We start from the raw sequence: 18,787 nt of genomic DNA on the forward strand, positions 1-18,787 counted from the left end.
CGATACCAGTTTCACCACCACTCAAACCTGCCGAAAAGGCGATGCTAGACGATTTGTTTTGTATTGCTTGTTATAGATCGAATATAATGTTGAGGAAATTCTGTGTTGTTCTCTTCCAGGAGCTTTAATTTTTAGTCTCTGGGTCTTGGCTGTTGATGAGATTACATGGCACCAGGGGCAGTTTGTGGGTGTGACTGCCAAGCTACTGGAAAACTGGGGACCTGTGGGGAGGAGGCCTAGTCCTGATCCAAGTGAGCCTGCAGCTCTCAGTCATGGGTTCTGATCTACCTCTGCGCTACAGGCCCTAACTTCATCTTTTGAACTCTTTTGAGATTTGTGGGTCTCTGAAATAAGGCCAATAAATGAGTTTCTATAGCTGAGCCAGAGGTGGTTTGTGGGTGTGTCTCCCACATGCCTAAGTTTTGGCCATTTAGTTTCTTGGTAAAATTGGCTCCAAGTCGTTGGGGTCTGGCCAAGGGCACAGCAGCTATTTTGTGGTATCTGGAAGTCAGAAGGCACTATCAGGCTGTTGATGCATTTGCCCCACAGGTATAGGTTGACCTGCTGGTGGCACCATACCCCTTAATTACGTAGTTCTATAATATGTTTTGAAACTAGCAAGCACACAAGACTTCTGACTTTGTTATCTTTTCAACATTGTCTATTCTGGATTTATTTTGCTTCCTTGTAACTTTTGGTTCAGCTTGTCAATTTCTTCAGTGAAGCCAGTTTAGGTTTTAAAAGGGATTGTGTTTAATCTGTATGTCAATTTGTTGAATGCTGCCTTTATACCAATAAAGAAGTCTTCCAAGCATGGTATGTCTTTTTGTTTATGTATGCCATAAACTTATTTTATTTCACTGATAAATGTCATTTTTAGTGTACAAATCATGCACTTTTTATTGTTGTATTTTGAATTGTGAGGATGCCATTTTATTAGGAATCAAGCATGTGCTTGTTTTTGTTCAAGTTATTATTCCCAAGTATTTCATTATTTTGAAAGAGCTGCAAATAAATTATTTTCTTAACATTATTTCAGGCATTGATTATGTATGGACATACAGTTGTTATTAATACATTAATCTTGTCTCCTAACTTTCTATACATATTAGTTTCGATAGTTTTCCAGTGGAATCCTATTAAGATTTTATAAACATATGAACGTCATTGCAAATATTCTTTTACTTCCTTTCCCATATGGAAATATTTTCTTATTTCTTCTTTTGTTGCCCCCAAGGTTAGTGAGAATGTACATCCATATCTTTTCCCTCATACTTGGGAAATACTTTTGCTCTTTCATCACTAAGTATATTAACTTTAAAAAAAATTTTTGGTTTGCAAGTTTTTTTTATAAGTTGAGAAACTCACTTTTTGCTTTTAGTTCGTTGAGAGGTTTTCTTTTCTTTTTTGGTTATAAGAAGGTGTTCAATTTTGTCAAATGCTCTCTGTGAATTTTGAGAAGATCATGTGGTTTTTGTCCTTTATTATGTTGTATAGTATGTTACATTTTGGCTGATTTTTGCATGTTAGTTTAGCCTAAATTAGGTTAAATTCCACGTTATTATCTTTTGTAAGCCTTTTGTTTGTTTCTGGATTGATTTGCTAACATTCTGTTGAAGATATCTATAACAAAATTTGTAAGAGAGAGTTTTAGCTCCTAGCTTTCTTGGGATGTCAAGATAATTTTCCAGAGACTTAACTGGAAAATGTTTCTTCATCTCCTTTGGAAGTTGGTGGCATGTTATTCTATAGATGTTGGTGTGTTTAGTTAATTAGTAGTGTTCAAGTCTTCTTTTTTTCTTTTAGTTCATTTGTGGATAGTGAAAAATTTCAACAATTAAGAGTCTATCTTCTGTCCCCTAGACTGTTGATTTTGTTTTTGTTTATTTCTGAACTTTTACTAAAATGCATATTTTTATAAATTTAATATTTTCTGATTGGTTTACCTTTAAAGTATCATAAAAAATCTTTATTCATTTATTTATTTATATATTTTTTGCTTTTTGAGCCACACTTGGCAATGCACAGAGGTTACTCCTGGCTCTGCACTCAGGAACCACTCCTGGTGGTGCTCGGGGGACCATATGGGATGCTGGGAATCAAACCTGGTTGGTCGCGTGCAAGGCAAACACCCTACCCACTGTGCTATCACTCCAGCCCCAAATATCTCTGTTTTTAATATATACTTTATTTACTCTTATTCTTGCCATTCCAGCTTTAAAGTGATACACCTTGTTCCTTTTCCTTTTTAGTGTATATCTTTGAATAGTGTCTCCTTTTGGTAGCGTAGAGTTGGGATCTTTATTCTTGTAAATAATTTATGACTTTGTGTGTTTCTTTATCTGTTTTCACTTAATATCGATGTAGTTGGATTTACTGTTGTCACCTTTTCCCTTTCTATTTGTATTTTTAAAATCTACTTATACTTTACTGTTTTCTTTTGCATCATGTGTTTTCTGATCTGTTTGATTTACTTAATATTTCACTATGCTGCAGTATACCTAGAACTAAAGAAGTGATTTCTAGGTTTACTGTATACATTCGGATTTATCAGAATTTCTTTCTGAGTTGTACTGATTTCCATGATAAACAGAAATATTCTTCTGTATATTTCTGTTCCCTGTTCTTTATTATGTATCTTGATTATCATAACGTTTTTGTAATTACTACACTTTATAAAAAGTCCTTAGAATATGAGAACTATCTAAATACTTATAGTGTTTATTAGAGCAGTGTTTATATCTGATATGTAAGATTTTTGTTTTGTTACTCCTTACATTCCTTTGGTTCTTTATATTTTTCCAATGGTTTAAGTTTTAGTGTGGTAGCATTTTCTTATTCTGGAACAACTTTTCTATAACCTGGCACTTTTGTGCTATTATTTTATCAATTACATTGCATTTGTATATTATTACAGGCACAGTTATAGTTACAAACTATACAAATTATTTTATACTGTTGATTTTTTAAAAATCATTGTATGCAGATACAGGAAAATTGGTATTTGTACCGTTTTTGTTTTTTGTATAATTATTTTTGTACTTTTCAACAGTAGAGTTGAATTATTGCATGAGGTCATCGCTTTTTTTTTTTAAATAATGTAGGCGTTACCCAGCATTGTTACTGGTTTTGGCATATGAATACGCCACGGAGAGTTTGCGAGGCTCTCCCACGTGGACAGGAAACTCTCCGTAGCTTGCTGGTTCTTCAAGAGGGAGAAGTGGGCTGTAAGATTTCGCAAGGCCGCTTTGAGGCCGAGTGGTTCTGGGAGCTTGCTTTCAAATCTCCTGATGTTGGCTGTTGATGGGATTACATGGCACTGGGGGCAGTCCCTTGGTGGGACCGCCTAGCTACTGGAAAATGGGAAATCTGGGTGGAAGAGGCCCAGTCCCGATCCGAGCAGGCTTGGAGGTCTCAGCCCCAGGTCCCACAACCTGGGTTCCTCTGCCGGTACCTTCATGTGTGAGACTCGTCTGAACATGGCGAGGGACCTTGAGCATGGCTGTGGCTAAGGCTTTGAAAGTCTTCGGCCAAGGGAGCTCTGCTCAGGGTGGGGAGGGAAGCTGGACAACCCAGTAACAATGCTGGGTCTCATTCCCTGAAAAAGCCTCCAATACGGCATCATTGGGAAGGACGAGTAAGGAGAAGCTTCTAAAATCTCTGGGCTAGAACGAATGGAGATGTTACTGAGACCGCTTGAGAAATTCAGCAATCAACGGGATGATGATGATAATGATGATGATGATAATGATGATGATGATGATGATGACGATGGTGATGAATGTAGGAGTACTGCTGTTTGTTCAGCCATTGATTGAGCTGATTGAATTGTCATGAACTCCACATTACTTTTTTTAAAAAAAATTGTATCACCGTTAGATACAGTTACAAAGCTTTCATGTTTGAAATTCAGCCATACAATGATGAAACACCCATCCCTCCACCAGTGTACATTTTCCACCACCCACATCCTAGTCCTCACCCTGCCTCTATGGCAGACAATTTCCCCAATACTCTCTCTTTAATTTTGAGCATTATGTTTTGCTTGAAATTTCCCGCCATCATTGAAACTTACCTGCCAGGGGCAGACGCTAGATAATTTATTTTCCATTGCTCATTTTGAATATCATGAGAGTTCTCATGGCTGCGATTGTAAGTGTAAATTTCTGGATTGTAAATGGTTGGATTCCACAGACATCTCTGGATGGCACTAATCCATTTTGGGATTCAATTGGAAGTCTTTGGGCCAGGGCTGTTGGTGCACTAAGATAGCACCTGGAGGCAAATTGTGAATGTGACAGCCAGTTTTCTCAGTGGATGGGGACCCGGGGAGGGACATCTTGGGTTCTTTGCCACCAAGCAGCCTGGAGATAGTCCTGGAACTCGTATACTGGGGGCTTGCTTGTAGAAGTTCTTGGTCGCCAAGATTCCATCTGGAGTAGGCAGGGAGACTGCACATGCTCCATCTGGGGTGCCCCAGTGAAACTGGCTCGGTATGGGGCCCAGAGAGATCTCTGGTTCTGTGGTGTCTGGGACTCTCTGCTGTGTCTCTGGGCCAAGGCTGTTGGTGCACTAAGATGGCTCCCGGAGGCAAATTGTGGACGTGACAGTCAGTCTGCTGGGTGGGCGGGGACCCAGGGAGGGACAGCCTGGGTCCTCTGCCACCATGCGGCCTGGAGATCCAGTCCTAGAACTCGCATACCTGGGCCTTGCTTGTGGAAGCTCTTGGCCACCGGGATTCCATCTGGAGTAGGTGGGGAGAGCACACCTGCTCCATTTGGGGTGCCCTGGTGAAATTGGCTCAGTATAGGGCCCGGAGAGCTCTCCAGCACGGTGGCGTCTTCCGGGACTTGCTGCTGTGCCTCTGGATCAGGGCTATTGGTGCGCTAAGATCCACATTACAAAATTTTCAGCAGATTATATCTTGGTGAGGTCCATTCTGAGATGGTGGAGTCAGACTGGGGGGTGACGGCGATTTTGGATGTGGAACCAAGTGGCTGCTGGGGACTCTCTTTGGACTGGCACAGGTCAACCCACCACCCCCTCCAATTTACCCCAGTCTGTTGAGCCATGCCTGGGTCCGAGCTTTCCTGCGGCTTTTGATCTCTTTCGAGATTCATCTATGGGTCTCTGAAATAAGGCCAATAGATGAACTTGTATAGCTGAGCAGGAGGTGGTTTGTGGGTGTGGCTGCCACATACCTAACTTTTGGCCATTTACTTTCTTGGTAAACTTGATCCCAAGTTGTTGGGATCTCGCCATAGGCACAGCAGCAATTTTGGGGTTTCAGGAAGCCTGAAGGCACCATCAGGCTGCTGATGCACTTGCCCTGCAGGTACAGGTGACCTGCTGGCAGCACCATACCCCCATCCTTTGCTTTTGTTTAAAATGCATCCCTTAATATTTTATGAAAGTCGTGTCCACAGTGCATGTCTACTGCCAACAGATTCTCTGTGTTTGCTTTTCTGAAAATATCTTTCTTTGACTTCTCTTTTGAAACATAATTTTGCTGGATGCAGTATTCTTGATTCACAGCTTTTTCTCTGACCAGCTTAGTGTGTGATTTACATTGTTTCTGATAAATCAACTCTTAAGTCTTATTGAAGTTCCCTTGTAAGAGACGTCTCCTTACTGCGACATTGTGATACCTCCCATTGCCTCTTTAAAATCTTGTTTTTTTTATGTCTTTGATCCTATTTATATTAACCATCCAATGTGTTTCTCTTAGAGGAAATGTCTATTATTTGCTTTTTGTGTGGAACATTCCTATATTTGTTTGAATGCTTCATATCGTCATGTATAAAGCTAGATTATTTATGTAATGTATCTTAAAATAATTCTGGGTACCAGTTCCTTTTTTAATTTGAGGTTTATTACTGTTGGCTTACTTGCCGGTGATTGGAGCATTTCAGCGGTGCTTATTTCTACTTTATCTGTCCCTTCTTTGAAGGTGTGACTTTTGGGCATGACATTTGGGATGACAGTGGATGAAGATTTTCTTTCTTGCTTTGTTTTTAATCACACTTGTCTGCTAATTTAGTGTTGATCACACCTCTCTGTTAATTACTTTGCTGGTGAATTATTTCAGAGGTAGCTGAATTATTTCAAAGGAAGCTGGCACACACAGCTGGGGCTCAAGTGAGTTTTTAATTAATGATTAGTTCAAAGGAATATTATTCAATTATTATTTATTTAATTTTAAGAATTAATTATATAATTTCTGTAATTAATTAATTATTTCAAAGGAAGCTAGTAAACCGCTGGGACTTAAGCTAGTTTTTTTGTTTTTTTTTTTTGGGTCATACCTGGCGATGCACAGGGTTTATTCCTGGCTCTGCACTCAGGAATTACTTCTGGCGGTGCTCAGGGGACCATATGGGATGCTGGGGATCGAACCTGGGACAGCTGCATGCAACGAAAATGCCCTACCCAATGTGCTATCATTCGAGCCCCTCAACCTAGTTTTATTTGAGAAAATGAGAAAGTAGCAAAGATACTTCCGCAAGCACAGAAAATAGGGATTCACAGGGCACACCAATGCTCTGCCCCTTTTTTTGCTTTCAGACTTCCCTCCTTTCATTTTTTTTCCCCCCACTGTAGTCCCAAATGGAATTCTGATGTGCTGACCACATAGGGCCTATTCCATAAGTTTTCATGGTGACTGTAAACTCTCATGGCACCACTGGCTGTGGTAAAATCATTGTAGTCAGTTTACTGATGGTGGCTCCTTAAGTTCAAAACTCTTGATTTTTATGAAGTTACAGTTATTTACTAACAACAAACAAAAAAGTGTGTTATTTACTCAACACACTTTGAGAAGGTAGTTTTGGATCTCTCAGGCCCTGGGTCCACGTCTCCCACTGATTCCTCGCTGGTTCCCGTGTCCCGGGTCCTTGGTTCAAGGTGGAATCTCACTGGTTTTGTCCACCAATGTCTTTGTTAGTCTTGATGGCCCTCTTGTCCATTTGCTGATGCCTGTCGTCTGCCTGTCCTGGCTGCCACTTGCTGTTCTTGGTCCCTGTGACTTCCTTGATTCTCTGTCCATTTGCACAAGTAGGATTCAAGAGAGACTGCCAGGTCAAAGAGTTCAAGAGGAAGTTTCCCGTGCACTGTGTTTCTTTTTTAAAGTATTAATGTACCCGCCCAACTTTGTGAGCTGGGCGTTAGCTTGTGGTTGCCTGAGGCTCGCGCCAAACCATGTTGATGAATGAGCTCCAGAGTTTGCAAAGACAGGCGTCTGTGGCATTCTCACTCTCAGGATTCTTCGTGCAGTCATGGAGGTGCTGAACCAGTTGATCGTATTCCTTGTCGATGTTGTCAAGGATGGCATCTTCCCACGTTGCCGCAATAATACCAAAGAGGAGCTAGTTGGTGGTCATTCTGGGAGTTCCTTTCTTAAACTTTGCAGACCTTTCTCCCCGCTCTGTGAAGTAGAATTTTGCATGAAGGAGTCGGTGGTCTGATCCTGTTTGGAATTTGGGGACAACAGCGACATCGGTCAGGCAAAACCTTTGATTGAATATGATGTGGTCAATTTCATTGTGGAACTGTCCACTGGGAGACTCCCATGTCCAGCGTTTAGATTCGGCTTTCTGGAACTGTGAGTTACTATGGATGGTCTTGGTTTATATGATGAACTCAGATAGTCTTTCACCCTGTTTGTTCCATTCTAGGCCATAGGTCCCAATGTGGAGTTCTTTGGGCGACCTTCTTGGTCCTATCTTGGCATTAAAATCACTGACAATGATCTTGTAGAAGGTGTGGTCTCCTTTATAAAACCTCTCCAGTTCCATATAGAACTTCTCAATTTCTTCTTCATCATAGTTGGATGTTGGTGCGTAGACAACAAAGATAGAAACTGCCGGCAATGAGCCAGATCTATTCAAGGGTAATCATTCGATTTGGGTTGTTAGGCATTCAAATGAATCAATGCTCATGGCCAAGTTTGTGTTGACAAGGACACCAATGCCACCGACACCTCTGTTGTCGCATGTTCCGAGGAAGAGTTCTTCTCCAGTGTTGAAAATGGCATGATGTGATCGATGTCTTCTCATTTCGGTCAGACCAGTGATGTCGTACTTGATATTCTGTGCTTGCATCATCAGGTCCTTGATGGATGCTTCCAGTGCCAGTGTACATGTGTTGAATGTATAGACAATCATTTTAGTCTTTCTTCATTTTGGCAGTCTAGTTTGTCCCTGAGATTTTTTTCAGCCTCTCCTTGCTCATCTTTCTTAATGCTGCCGAATTGGGGGCATTTTGGTGTCAGGTGAATGAGGCCCATTGTTGTTCCTGTTATTGGCATATTGAATACACCACGGGTAGCTTGCTAGGCTCTGCTGTGCGGGCTGGGTACTCTTGATAGCTTGCCGGGCTCTCCGAGAGGGATGGAGGCTTTTAGGGCTAATGTCCGAGCTCGCAAAGCTGTGCAGAGAAGCGATAAAAGAAGACTTCAAAGAAAGAAGAGCAGCAGTGTTGGCCGATGTGGCAGAAGCCAGGGGAAGTATTCACAACGCTCGCCTGTCCTTCGCCAACTATAAGACCAAGATGACTGCCCTCCGATGTCCTGATGGTTCTATCACATCTTTCAGAAAGGCAATGGAGAGGATTATTCACAACTTCTACTCAGATCTCTTTGACAGCCATGTTCACCTGCCCACATACCAAATTCTGTAGCATGGATATGTCGTTCCCAACGTCCTCCCTTCCAAAATCTGACATGCCATTTCATCGGTAAAGATATGTACAGCACCCGGTCCAGACAAGGTCAGATGCAAACACCTGAAAAATCTGTCACCAGTACTCATCAATACACTGGCCCGACTCTTCACACGCTACCTGTCTGAATACAAGGTTCCGTACCAGTGGAAAAGCAGCAGGACCGTTCTGTTGTACAAGAAGGGAGACATCCACAACATTGGCAACTATCGCCCAATCTGCCTACTGTCTGTCATCTACAAGTTGTTCACTTGTGTCATCCTGAATAGAATAGGCAGAACACTAGATGAAGGAAAACCGCGTGAGCAAGTTGGGTTCCGAAAAGGATTCAGCATGATTGACCATATCCACACAGTGACCAAACTCATTGAAGTTTCTCGAAAGTTCAAGATGCCGCTCTAACGTTCATTGACTTAAAGAAGGCCTTCGATTCTGTTGAAACTGAAGTGGTCATCGAAGCCCTTGCCAAACAGGGCGTTCAAACACAGTACATCAAGATCCTCCTCGAGCTGTAAAAAGGATTCACCACCAAGATCTCTCCATTCTAGAAGGAAGTGATCGTTGACGTAAAGAGAGGGGTTCGGCAGGGCGATACTATGTCACCGAAACTCTTTAGTGCCATCCTCGAGAACGTCATGCGACCACTGGAATGGGAAGGAATGGGAGTGAAGATAGATGGTTGGCAACTACACCACCTCCACTTCGATGATGACATTGTTCTCATAATGCCAAACATTAGCCAAGCAGCACAAATGCTGGTTGACTTTGACCATGAGTGTGGAAAGGTCAGACTGCAGCTGAACCTCAACAAGATGATGCTCATGAAAAACGAACTAGTCTCTGACACTCCATTTGCTCTCAATGGAACGAACATCTCTGAATGCAGCAGCTATGTGTACCTGGTTGAGAACTCAACATGAGGAATGACTTGGCACCAGAACTGTGCAGGAGGAAGAGAGCAGCGTAGAACGTCTTCAAGAACATCGAAGAAGTGGTTAAGAGGACAAAGGACCTCCAACTCCGGGCACATCTTTTCAATTCCACCATTCTTTCTGCACAAACGTACGCCTCAGAGACCTGGGCCCTACGCAAACAGGATGAGAACGCTCATTGGGATATGCTATTCAGGTATCCCAAAGAGGAATTGAAAGAGCTATGCTAGGAGTATCATGTCTCACTCAAGTGAGAGAAGGAATCTAGATTTTGACCTCCGTTGATGATCAAGAATCAGTGACGCTGTCTCGTTTGCCAAGACATCAAAAGTCAGACGGGCTGGACATGTAATGTGATTCAGAGATAACCGCTGGACTAGCGCCGTTACTGACTGGATTCCACAGGATGTCAAAAGACTGTGTGGCTTCCCACCAACGAGATGGTTAGACTTTTTCGTCAAAACCCTGAATGAACGATTTGAGGCCCTTCCTGTCCCTGGAGCGAGCAGATATCATTGGGTTACACTAGCACGTAACAGGGACAAATAGACACATTGCTGGCGCCCACTCGAGCAAATCGAAGATCAATGGGAAGACAAGTGATACAAGTGATTGCACCCTCCCTTTTGCCATTTCCATCTGACTGGCTATTCCTCATGTTAGAGAGCTTTAAAACCACCCGCTGCCTTTACTAGGTCACCTGGCATCTCTCCACCTATGTGTAACATGAGCTAGACTTCATTTAACTGTAACCTGTGCCTGATTTATATTTGCTCCTTCCTGGTTATAACCGAGAGAAAGATTGTGCAGGGTGACATAAAATGTGGAATTTTCTCCTCACTGTAAATTTATTTGGCCTTGCATCACTCTGCCAGATTTGTGGTTGAAACACTTCATCTCTCCCTGTCTTTTCTCAATGCTCAGGACCCCATGCGTACTGTTTGCTGTCAAATGATACAATAAGTCACAGGAGCCTTTGTAGGTTGTGTGTACTATACTTTTTGATTGTTTCTCCCCAGGTTGGTATGAGTGATTTATTAATATGATAGCTTCATACAAAAAGTCCACACCTTGATTAAATATAACACAGTGGTACTCAGTCATCACATGTTAGAAAAATTGGCTTGATAGGCTTGCTCCATACAGGATTGAGATGAAGGTTCAGTCTGTAAAAATCAGACGGTGATGTGCAATGAAGCAAAAAATACATTCAAATGCAGTGTGCCTTTAACTGTTAGTGAAAACTGATGTTGAAAATGGGAGGATTACTTGTTCTGTGTGTTTAGTGCATGTTAGGTGTATTTTTGAAGATTTTATTTAGGTGAGGAGTCTTTTCACTGAAAGCATGTTCGACTTTTGTTTAATACTTTTTACTTAGTAAATAATCATAATGTAAAATTTAATCTCTGTGTGCCAGGAAATGATTCTGAAATTTGGCTATTAATTCAAAGATTGAGCCAGTATTAGTACTATAGATGGTTGAGTAGGTACAATATATATTCAGTCAAGGTTATGCTAGACAAAAAGTTTTTAAAATTGGAATGACATATTTTAATGTTGAACAGTCTTAGGCAGTGGATATTTATTTTTTGTTTCTTAAGATGCTTTTATATTATTCAAATAACCTAGGTAACTTTTCTTTCTCCTCAGAGCCATAAACATTCTAGGTGCATCCGGCCTTTACTTCCCTACTTCAATGTGTCCCGACAATTTGCTACTTTCATTCTTAAGGGTTCTTTTGTAAGTAAATACATAGAACTTACATTTTGGCTTTGATTAGAAAATGTATATACTTTTATAAGGTCTAGAAGTTCTGAAGTGAAGATTTAGGTCAAGCACTATTAAGAGTTTGCATATAAAGGTGCAAAATTCCCGGGGTTTGCTATCTTGCTCAAACCAGAGTAGAAGCCAGTAGGAGGTAAAACTCTGCCTACAGCCTTGACACTTTGAGTCGCTTCTGGAAAGTTCTTATTGGCAAAAGAATCAGTCATGTAGTTTGGGAAAAGTTTAGACATTAACCTTTAGAGTAATCCCTATGGAAAATTTTAAACATTAACCGTTAGAGTAATCTCTATGGAAAGCAAGGTATAAAAGATGTGGATCTCTGCTGTTTTTCATCAACGATTATATTTGAATGCAGGGAATACAGTGCCTTTCCAGATTACAGATTGCATAGGAGTTAGGTTTTTAATTGTTTTAAAATTTTTATGTCTTAGTGAAGCAAGATAATTTTTAGTGAACAAAAACTTAAAAGGATGGACAGAGAGAGAAAGAGAGGAAGTATGTGTTCAAGAGAGAAAAGTGGCTTCTCCAGAATGGAACGAGTAAGCAAAAAGACATAGAGATAAGCAAATGAGATACACATTCAGGATTAAACGCGGGCTAGAAGAACAAGTCAATGATTAATTTTTCATACCAGAAAATTCTTTGAAAGCTCATTATCCAGGAATAGTGAGCATTTTTTGAATCAAAGACTCTATAAACATTTTCTGACATTTGCCCCATCTATTTAGAGTTTATGGAAAGTGAAATATTTCTTTTAACAACATTTTTTCAAATGTTGCTATTTAAAATTTGGGGATAATCTTTTGGTAAGCCAAAACAGAGAGGGAGCATTTCCATGGATTCATTTGGGTTGGTCCTGGTTTTGGAAATTCTCAGAGGATGTGAGAAATCACTATGCTTTTCTTGTGTTTTCTCCGCAGAGTGAAATACCAGAGTTGCACGTGTGGTATACCAGAATTGGAAGACCATCTCAGAGATATCTGTTTAATCAACTGGATTCTATATGGGTAGTTTTAAAATAAATTTCTGTATATTGAGCATTGTATCAGTAACAGGGAATAGAAATTTGATGAGCAAATTTTTTTTCTTTTTTTTAATTCTGCTGAGTCACTGTGAGATAGTTGCAAACTTTCATGTTTGGGTTACAATCTCACAATGATCAAACACCCATCCCTCCACCAGTGCACATTCCCCACCACCGGTATCCTGGGTATACCCCCCTCTCCCACCCTCCCCCTGCCTCTATGGCAGACAATATTCCCCATACTCTCTCTCTACTTTTGGGCATTATAGCTTGAAACACAGACACTGAGAGGTCATCATGTTTGGTCCATTATTTACTTTCGGCATGCTTGATGAGCAAATTAACAATTTCAAATGTCATGATTGATTTTATTTATGGTTGAAGAATAGTTGAAATGTTTGTTGAAAACTTTTTTTGGTGGAGTGGTATTTAAATATGCTTTAAGGCAGTAGAGAAATTTGTGTGTTCTTATAGTGTGTTTGTTCTTATGGTCTTTCTTGGTGACACACCATCATCTGACAGCCCACGTCAGAAGTTTGAGGCTCATTGAAGATTCTTTTCCACACACTCAGTGATCAAACGTAGAATCTCTATTTGCCCCATATTTCCATTACCCATTTCTTGAAGGTCATTGCATCCTACTGCTTGATTTCAGTTCCTCTTTATCTTCTCTGGAAACGGTCTTCTGTTTTCTCAGCCTCCAAGCTGACTCCTCCTAGCCGCCATCCATTACACTGCTTACCAGAATGATGTATCTAGGGGACAGCAGCCATAAGTAGAACTGGTAGGCTGCTTGCCCTGCCCATTGCTGACCCAGGTTTGATCTACGATTCCCCAGATGGTCCCCTGAGCCTGCCAGGAGTGATTCCTGAGCGTAGAGCCAGGAGTAAGCCCTGGGCTCTGCTGGGTGTGGCCCCAAACAAACAACCTGCAGAATGATGTATCTCATCAAATGCAGGATGCTGAAGTCAAGTCATTCAAAGGCCCTGGGGTGTTCCCATAAGTTGACATCCCTTAGCTTAGAAAACTGGTCTTCATGATTAGACTTGAGGAAAAAGACTGCTCTCCCGTCAAGATACATGGCTGCTAAACTCACCTCATTCCAGTTGATCTCTTTGACTTTGTACATGCTTGCTTTTTTTCCCATCTGTTCTCCTTGAGAGTCAGCTTGTGTCTTGCTCCTTCCTGAAGCTTTCACTCACCGTCTTCGCCCACAGCCATTTAGGACTGACTATGCTTGTCTAGTCAGAGCTTTCCCACTCCACACCCTGACGATGGGGCGTGGGGGCCGGGTGGGCGTGCCCTGCTAGCCCTCCGGGGTGTCTGCTCTGAGGTGTATGCTTTATAGCATATGGTTTCTCAGAAAACGTCTGAGAGAATGAATTGATGCCCACGAGTACGTTCCTCCACCTAGATAAACACCCTTCTGCTACTTTTTCTGCTTTGTGTTATTGTTCTGTGACTCACCTTGTCCCCATCAATGGCTGGGCACTTGGTATTCTAATAAAAGAATCGTCTTTATTTCCACATAGAAAATTTTGATAAATAGAGGGGTAAAATAGACCTTCCCATGGTAAGCAATACCATTTGGGATGATACCTGTGCCACCCTGTGGAGTCTGGCATTTAGTAGTCCCGACCCTAGTGAAGTAACTTCAGGAAAAAGCTCCCCAGGGCCTGGCTGTTGGATTGATTGAACTTGAACTTGAGGGAACTTGAACTTCACAGGTGGTCAGGAAGTTCCTGCAAAATGGCACGGCTGTGACGTAGGCTCAAGCTGCTGGGCACAAGTGAGAGGACCCAGCGTGTGATCCGTGAGTACAGCATCGTCCTCTCTTTCAGCTCCTGGACAGCAGCACCGCTACTTTCACCCTGGAACTGAAAGAGGACGAACTGTTCACTCTGACCACCCTGACCACCGGGAGCAAAGGCAGCCACCCTCCTCCTCCCGGGTCCAAGCCCTTCCCACCTATTTACACAGATGACTTCGATGTGGGTGAGTTGTTGTTTTTTATTTTTTTTTCCCACCAAAGCATCACTTGGTTTTCTCTCTTTTTTTTTTCCTTTTATTAGCAATCTTGGTTGATAGACTTCTACTTGTTAAGCTAGTCTTGCGATGGAGTGTATGAGAAACATGTTCATTTAGCTTGAAACTTGGACACGGCAAATGAGAACCTAATTTTGTGTTCCTATAAGGTGACCCTCAAGGACCCAGATCTCAAGGATCCTGTATGTTTGGGGGCCAGAGAAAGCGTAGAGGTTATTGGCCAAGTGAAAGTTAACGATATCGCAAACTCATTTTTTGTTAAAATTAAAGATTTGTTACTATTTCATATTGGACTGGAGCGATAGCACAGCGGGTAGGGGTGGTTTGCTTTGTATGCGGCCGACCTGGGTTTGTTTCCTCTGTCCCTCTCGGAGTGCCTGGCAAGCTACCGAGAGTATCCCGCCTGCACAGCAGAGCCTGGCAAGCTACCCGTGGCATATTGAATATGTCAAAAACAGTAACAAGTCTCACAATGAAGATGTTACTGGTGCCCGCTCGAACAAATCGATGAACAATGGGACTACAGTGCTACAGTGCAATATATATATATATATATATATATATATATATATATATATATGTATATATATTAGGGGAGGCTTATATGTGTTCATACCTACCTTCCTCAGTGAACTGAGTGCCATGGGAGTTAGTGGGGATAAAAAAAAGTAAAAAAAAAGTTTATTTTTGCATGGGTTAAAACTGCAAAGTCTGTACATAAAGCTAGTCCTAATAAATACTGACCATGCTGATATTTAATAAAGATGATCAAAAATCAATATTTATGAAACATAGAACTTTGCCTGGTTATAGAATATGTCAGCGGCTTGAAAAAGGTTTATAATAGGTAACCTCAGGACAGATTTTGTAAGAACTTGATGCTAAATGAAATGGGTTATTTTTATAAATAGATCACCCGGAATTTAGTGAAGCACCCAATTTTGCTGACCAGACGGGCGTATTCGAATACTTCACCAACGATGAAGACCCTGGAGAGCATCGCTTCACCCTGCGCCAAGTTCTTAATCAGCGGCCAATCACCTGGGCTGCCGATGCGTACAACACGCTAAGCATCATCGGCGATTACAAGTGGTGCGTACAGTTTGTGTCTTTCATGTCGGTCTGTCTGAAATGACCTTTTGCTCTTACCAGATACACTTTGAAGTAAACACTTTTCAACGCTCCTCCTGGCCTGAGAACTTGAGGTGTGTGAATGTCGAGTGTCCCGGTGACCTCAAATTCACAAAAGTTTCTGTTGCCTGAGTCCTGATCTTATTTACACAACTGAGTGGTCATCATGGCAGCAGTGTTTCATTTTCATATGTAACTATAATTTAATTGCACAAATGCATGTAATGATAACAGCATTTATAAATAGGTTCAGACATTTGTATGCGGTACTAGAGTGGATTTTGTTGGTCTGATATTGCCCCCTGGTGGACGTATGGTGGAATTACACTTCTTTAGTCTGTAGGAAATCAGTTTATCAAGTGACAGTACATGGCAATAGTAAAATGTCAATCAGTGAGTGATTGTCTAGTTAATGTCATTGTCACTGTCAGTGTCATCCCATTGCTCATCGAGCAGGCACCAGTAACGTCTCTATTGTGAGACTTGTTGTTACTGTTTTTTGGCATATCGAATATGTCACGGGGAGCTTGCCAGGCTCTGCCATGTGGATGAGATATCTCAGTAGCTTGCCAGGCTCTTCGAACCCAGGTCAGTGGCATGCAAGGCAAACACCCTACCCACTGTGCTATCGCTCTAGCCCTGATTGTCTAGTTAATTCAGCTTTTCTCTTGGCATTAATTAAGGAAACACGTTATATTTAGTTATATTTATTCTTTCCTTGAAATTAATAACCAGGTTACACTGTATCTTTCTCTTTAAGTCACTATGTAATGTGGCTTACCTATTACAGTGTAATATGTTTTTTTAATTCAAAAATCATGTATTTCAGGTGCTTCTTTTATAGTCTTTTATCTGGTACAATACTACTGTGAAGGATAAAGTATAAGCACTCCAGGTTTTGTGACAATAGCTATTGATGCCATGCCACCCGACAGTCAGATCTGTGGATTGGAAATTGGACAGGAGAGAAAGGAGAATTCTGAAAAGAGTCCTGAATGGCTGTCAGTGAAATGCTGCAGAAAGCCTTTATCCCTCCTGTAGCTGCCTTGCTCCTTGTTACAGATTTCAGTTCTAGCCCCAAGCTCTGGTATAAATCTTGAGCAACTTGCATATTTGAGGTCTTTGAGACCCCCATAGCATCTTGGAGAGTGAGAGAGAGAGTGAAGGGTTCCAGCCTAACTTAGGAAAGCGTCTTCACACTTCAGGGACGCCACGACACCATTCTCCTTCTTACCCGCTTGGCTCTTCTGATCACATCAGGAGCCTTGATGAGCGTCTCCCCCCTTTCTTCCCAACGTCCTGTTGGAAGATAGGTGCCCGTGTGTGTTCAAGAGTTGGGTTCCATTTGTTTTTATAGGGGTCACTCTCAGTGGCGGGCTGGGGCGACTTCTGGCAGTATTCAGCCCATGGTACAGGCCTGACAGTTCATTGTTGCCCCTTGATTCTCTGTTAGTGACCATGGCTACGACCTACAATTGATGGTTCTCGGGGGTTAGATGTCAGGCAGGGATCTAACTCGGGGCCTTGCACATGTTAGAGACGTGCCAGCCATGAGCTCTCTCACCTGAACTGTCTTCTTGGCTCTGGGTTCCCTGTTGTGACCATTAGGTTGGAAGCCAGCCTCTGTAGAAAACTCCTCCTGCCCAGGCTCAGGAGTTTACGAAGGCTTTGCCTGAACTCAAGCTCCCTTGTGGATTGAAGTTTGAGAGGCTTTTCAGTTAAAGAAATGTGGTAGAGCACAGTTCAATGATTAGCCAAAACTTCTCCTCACTTTGAAGCCTGTGTAGTAGTTAAAGAGCAATATCCCGTCTTCACCAGCATCTCTGGCAGTGGTTAGGGAGGTGGGGGAAGGGAAAGAGCAGTAGATTCAAGAAAAAAATCAATTTCTAATCAGGTGAAGCAGTTATGCATATCAGGATAGGGTTGTTTGATCTATATTTCTGTTATAATTGGGCCACACCCTGCAGTGCTCAGGAATCACTCCTGGTCATGCACAGAGGACCATACAAATGCGGTGCCGGCATTGAACCTGACTGGCCATGTGCCATTAGCCATTGTACTATTAACCATTGTGCTATTTCTCTGGTAGTTCTTGAACCCGACTTCATGTGACTCCGTCACAAAGGGGTTGCAGCAACTCTGTCCTGTGGAATCCGAGCTGAGTTTAGATGCCTGCTTTCTTTTTTTTTTTCTCCCACTTTTTGGCTCACACCTGGCGATGCACAGGGGTCACTCCTGGCTCTGCACTCAGGAATGACTCCTGGCGGTGCTCAGGGGACCATATGGGATGCTGGGAATCGAACCTGGGTCGGATGCTTGCAAGGCAAATGCTCTACTCGCTGTATCGCTCCAGCCCCGATGCCTGCTTTCTAATGCCCTTTCAGATCCATTCTCCTTCCATATAAGATGTTATTTCCTGGTATTTTATCCTATGTTTGAAGTAACTAGATTTGTTTAGAGAGCCACAAGCACCCCGTGTTTCTCTTCTCTGACTGCAATATCTAGGTATTGTGGGGAAAAGGGGGGAGTCCCGCAGGTACCTGCAAGTTCTGATGCCGAATTAACTTGCGTGATGTAAGTGAAAAAAGTTGCTCTTCTCATTCCACTCTAAAATAAGTTTCTGGTGCTGACAGTAATCAGTAGCATTTTTTTTTTCCATTTCCAATGAGCCAGAAAGGACTCTGGGGTATAAGGAGCGAGGTTGACGAGACAGTGGAGCAGAAGTGCCCTAGGGCCCGTTAGTGGTGCCACATTCAGGGCGACCCTGAGTCGGCTTGGGGCGTGGGGGCCCACGTTCAACCTTGAGGTGATTTTACACGTTCCCACATGAATAAAATGGTGAAACACCTACAGTAGGCTCAGCAGAGTTGAACTCTCGCCAAGAAATGCTTTTTAGGTCATTCTGAAGTTTTAAGTCGTGGGCTTAGAGCACTAATCGCCTCCACCGGCTCCCAGTGGTCTTCACCCGCTCCCCGTTGCTCATGTGAATCGAATAAGCCTGATTCAGAGTCTGGTGTCAACGTACCTTTTTGTGGATTTCGACCACAAACATTTTCTTTTAATATATTCCTGGAGAAACTGTTTTGTTATAGAGAGATAAGAAATGTGTGCTTCGGACACTTAAAAAATAGTCAATATTTCCTAGTGTTTC

At 42.1% G+C, this 18,787-nt stretch overlaps 1 protein-coding gene across 1 annotated transcript in view; it reads left to right on the plus strand.

Moving 5' to 3' along the window:
* Positions 1–18,787, plus strand: part of GALC (galactosylceramidase) — a 59,957-nt gene that overhangs the window by 25,715 nt on the left and 15,455 nt on the right. The window contains exons 11-14 of the mRNA XM_055133616.1: positions 11,301–11,390; positions 12,356–12,442; positions 14,301–14,454; positions 15,417–15,597. Of these exons, the coding sequence (XP_054989591.1) occupies positions 11,301–11,390; positions 12,356–12,442; positions 14,301–14,454; positions 15,417–15,597 (512 nt within the window). The remainder of the gene's footprint in view (positions 1–11,300; positions 11,391–12,355; positions 12,443–14,300; positions 14,455–15,416; positions 15,598–18,787) is intronic.

This window comes from Sorex araneus, chromosome 3 (genome assembly GCF_027595985.1).
Source record: "Sorex araneus isolate mSorAra2 chromosome 3, mSorAra2.pri, whole genome shotgun sequence".
NCBI lineage: Eukaryota > Metazoa > Chordata > Mammalia > Eulipotyphla > Soricidae > Sorex > Sorex araneus.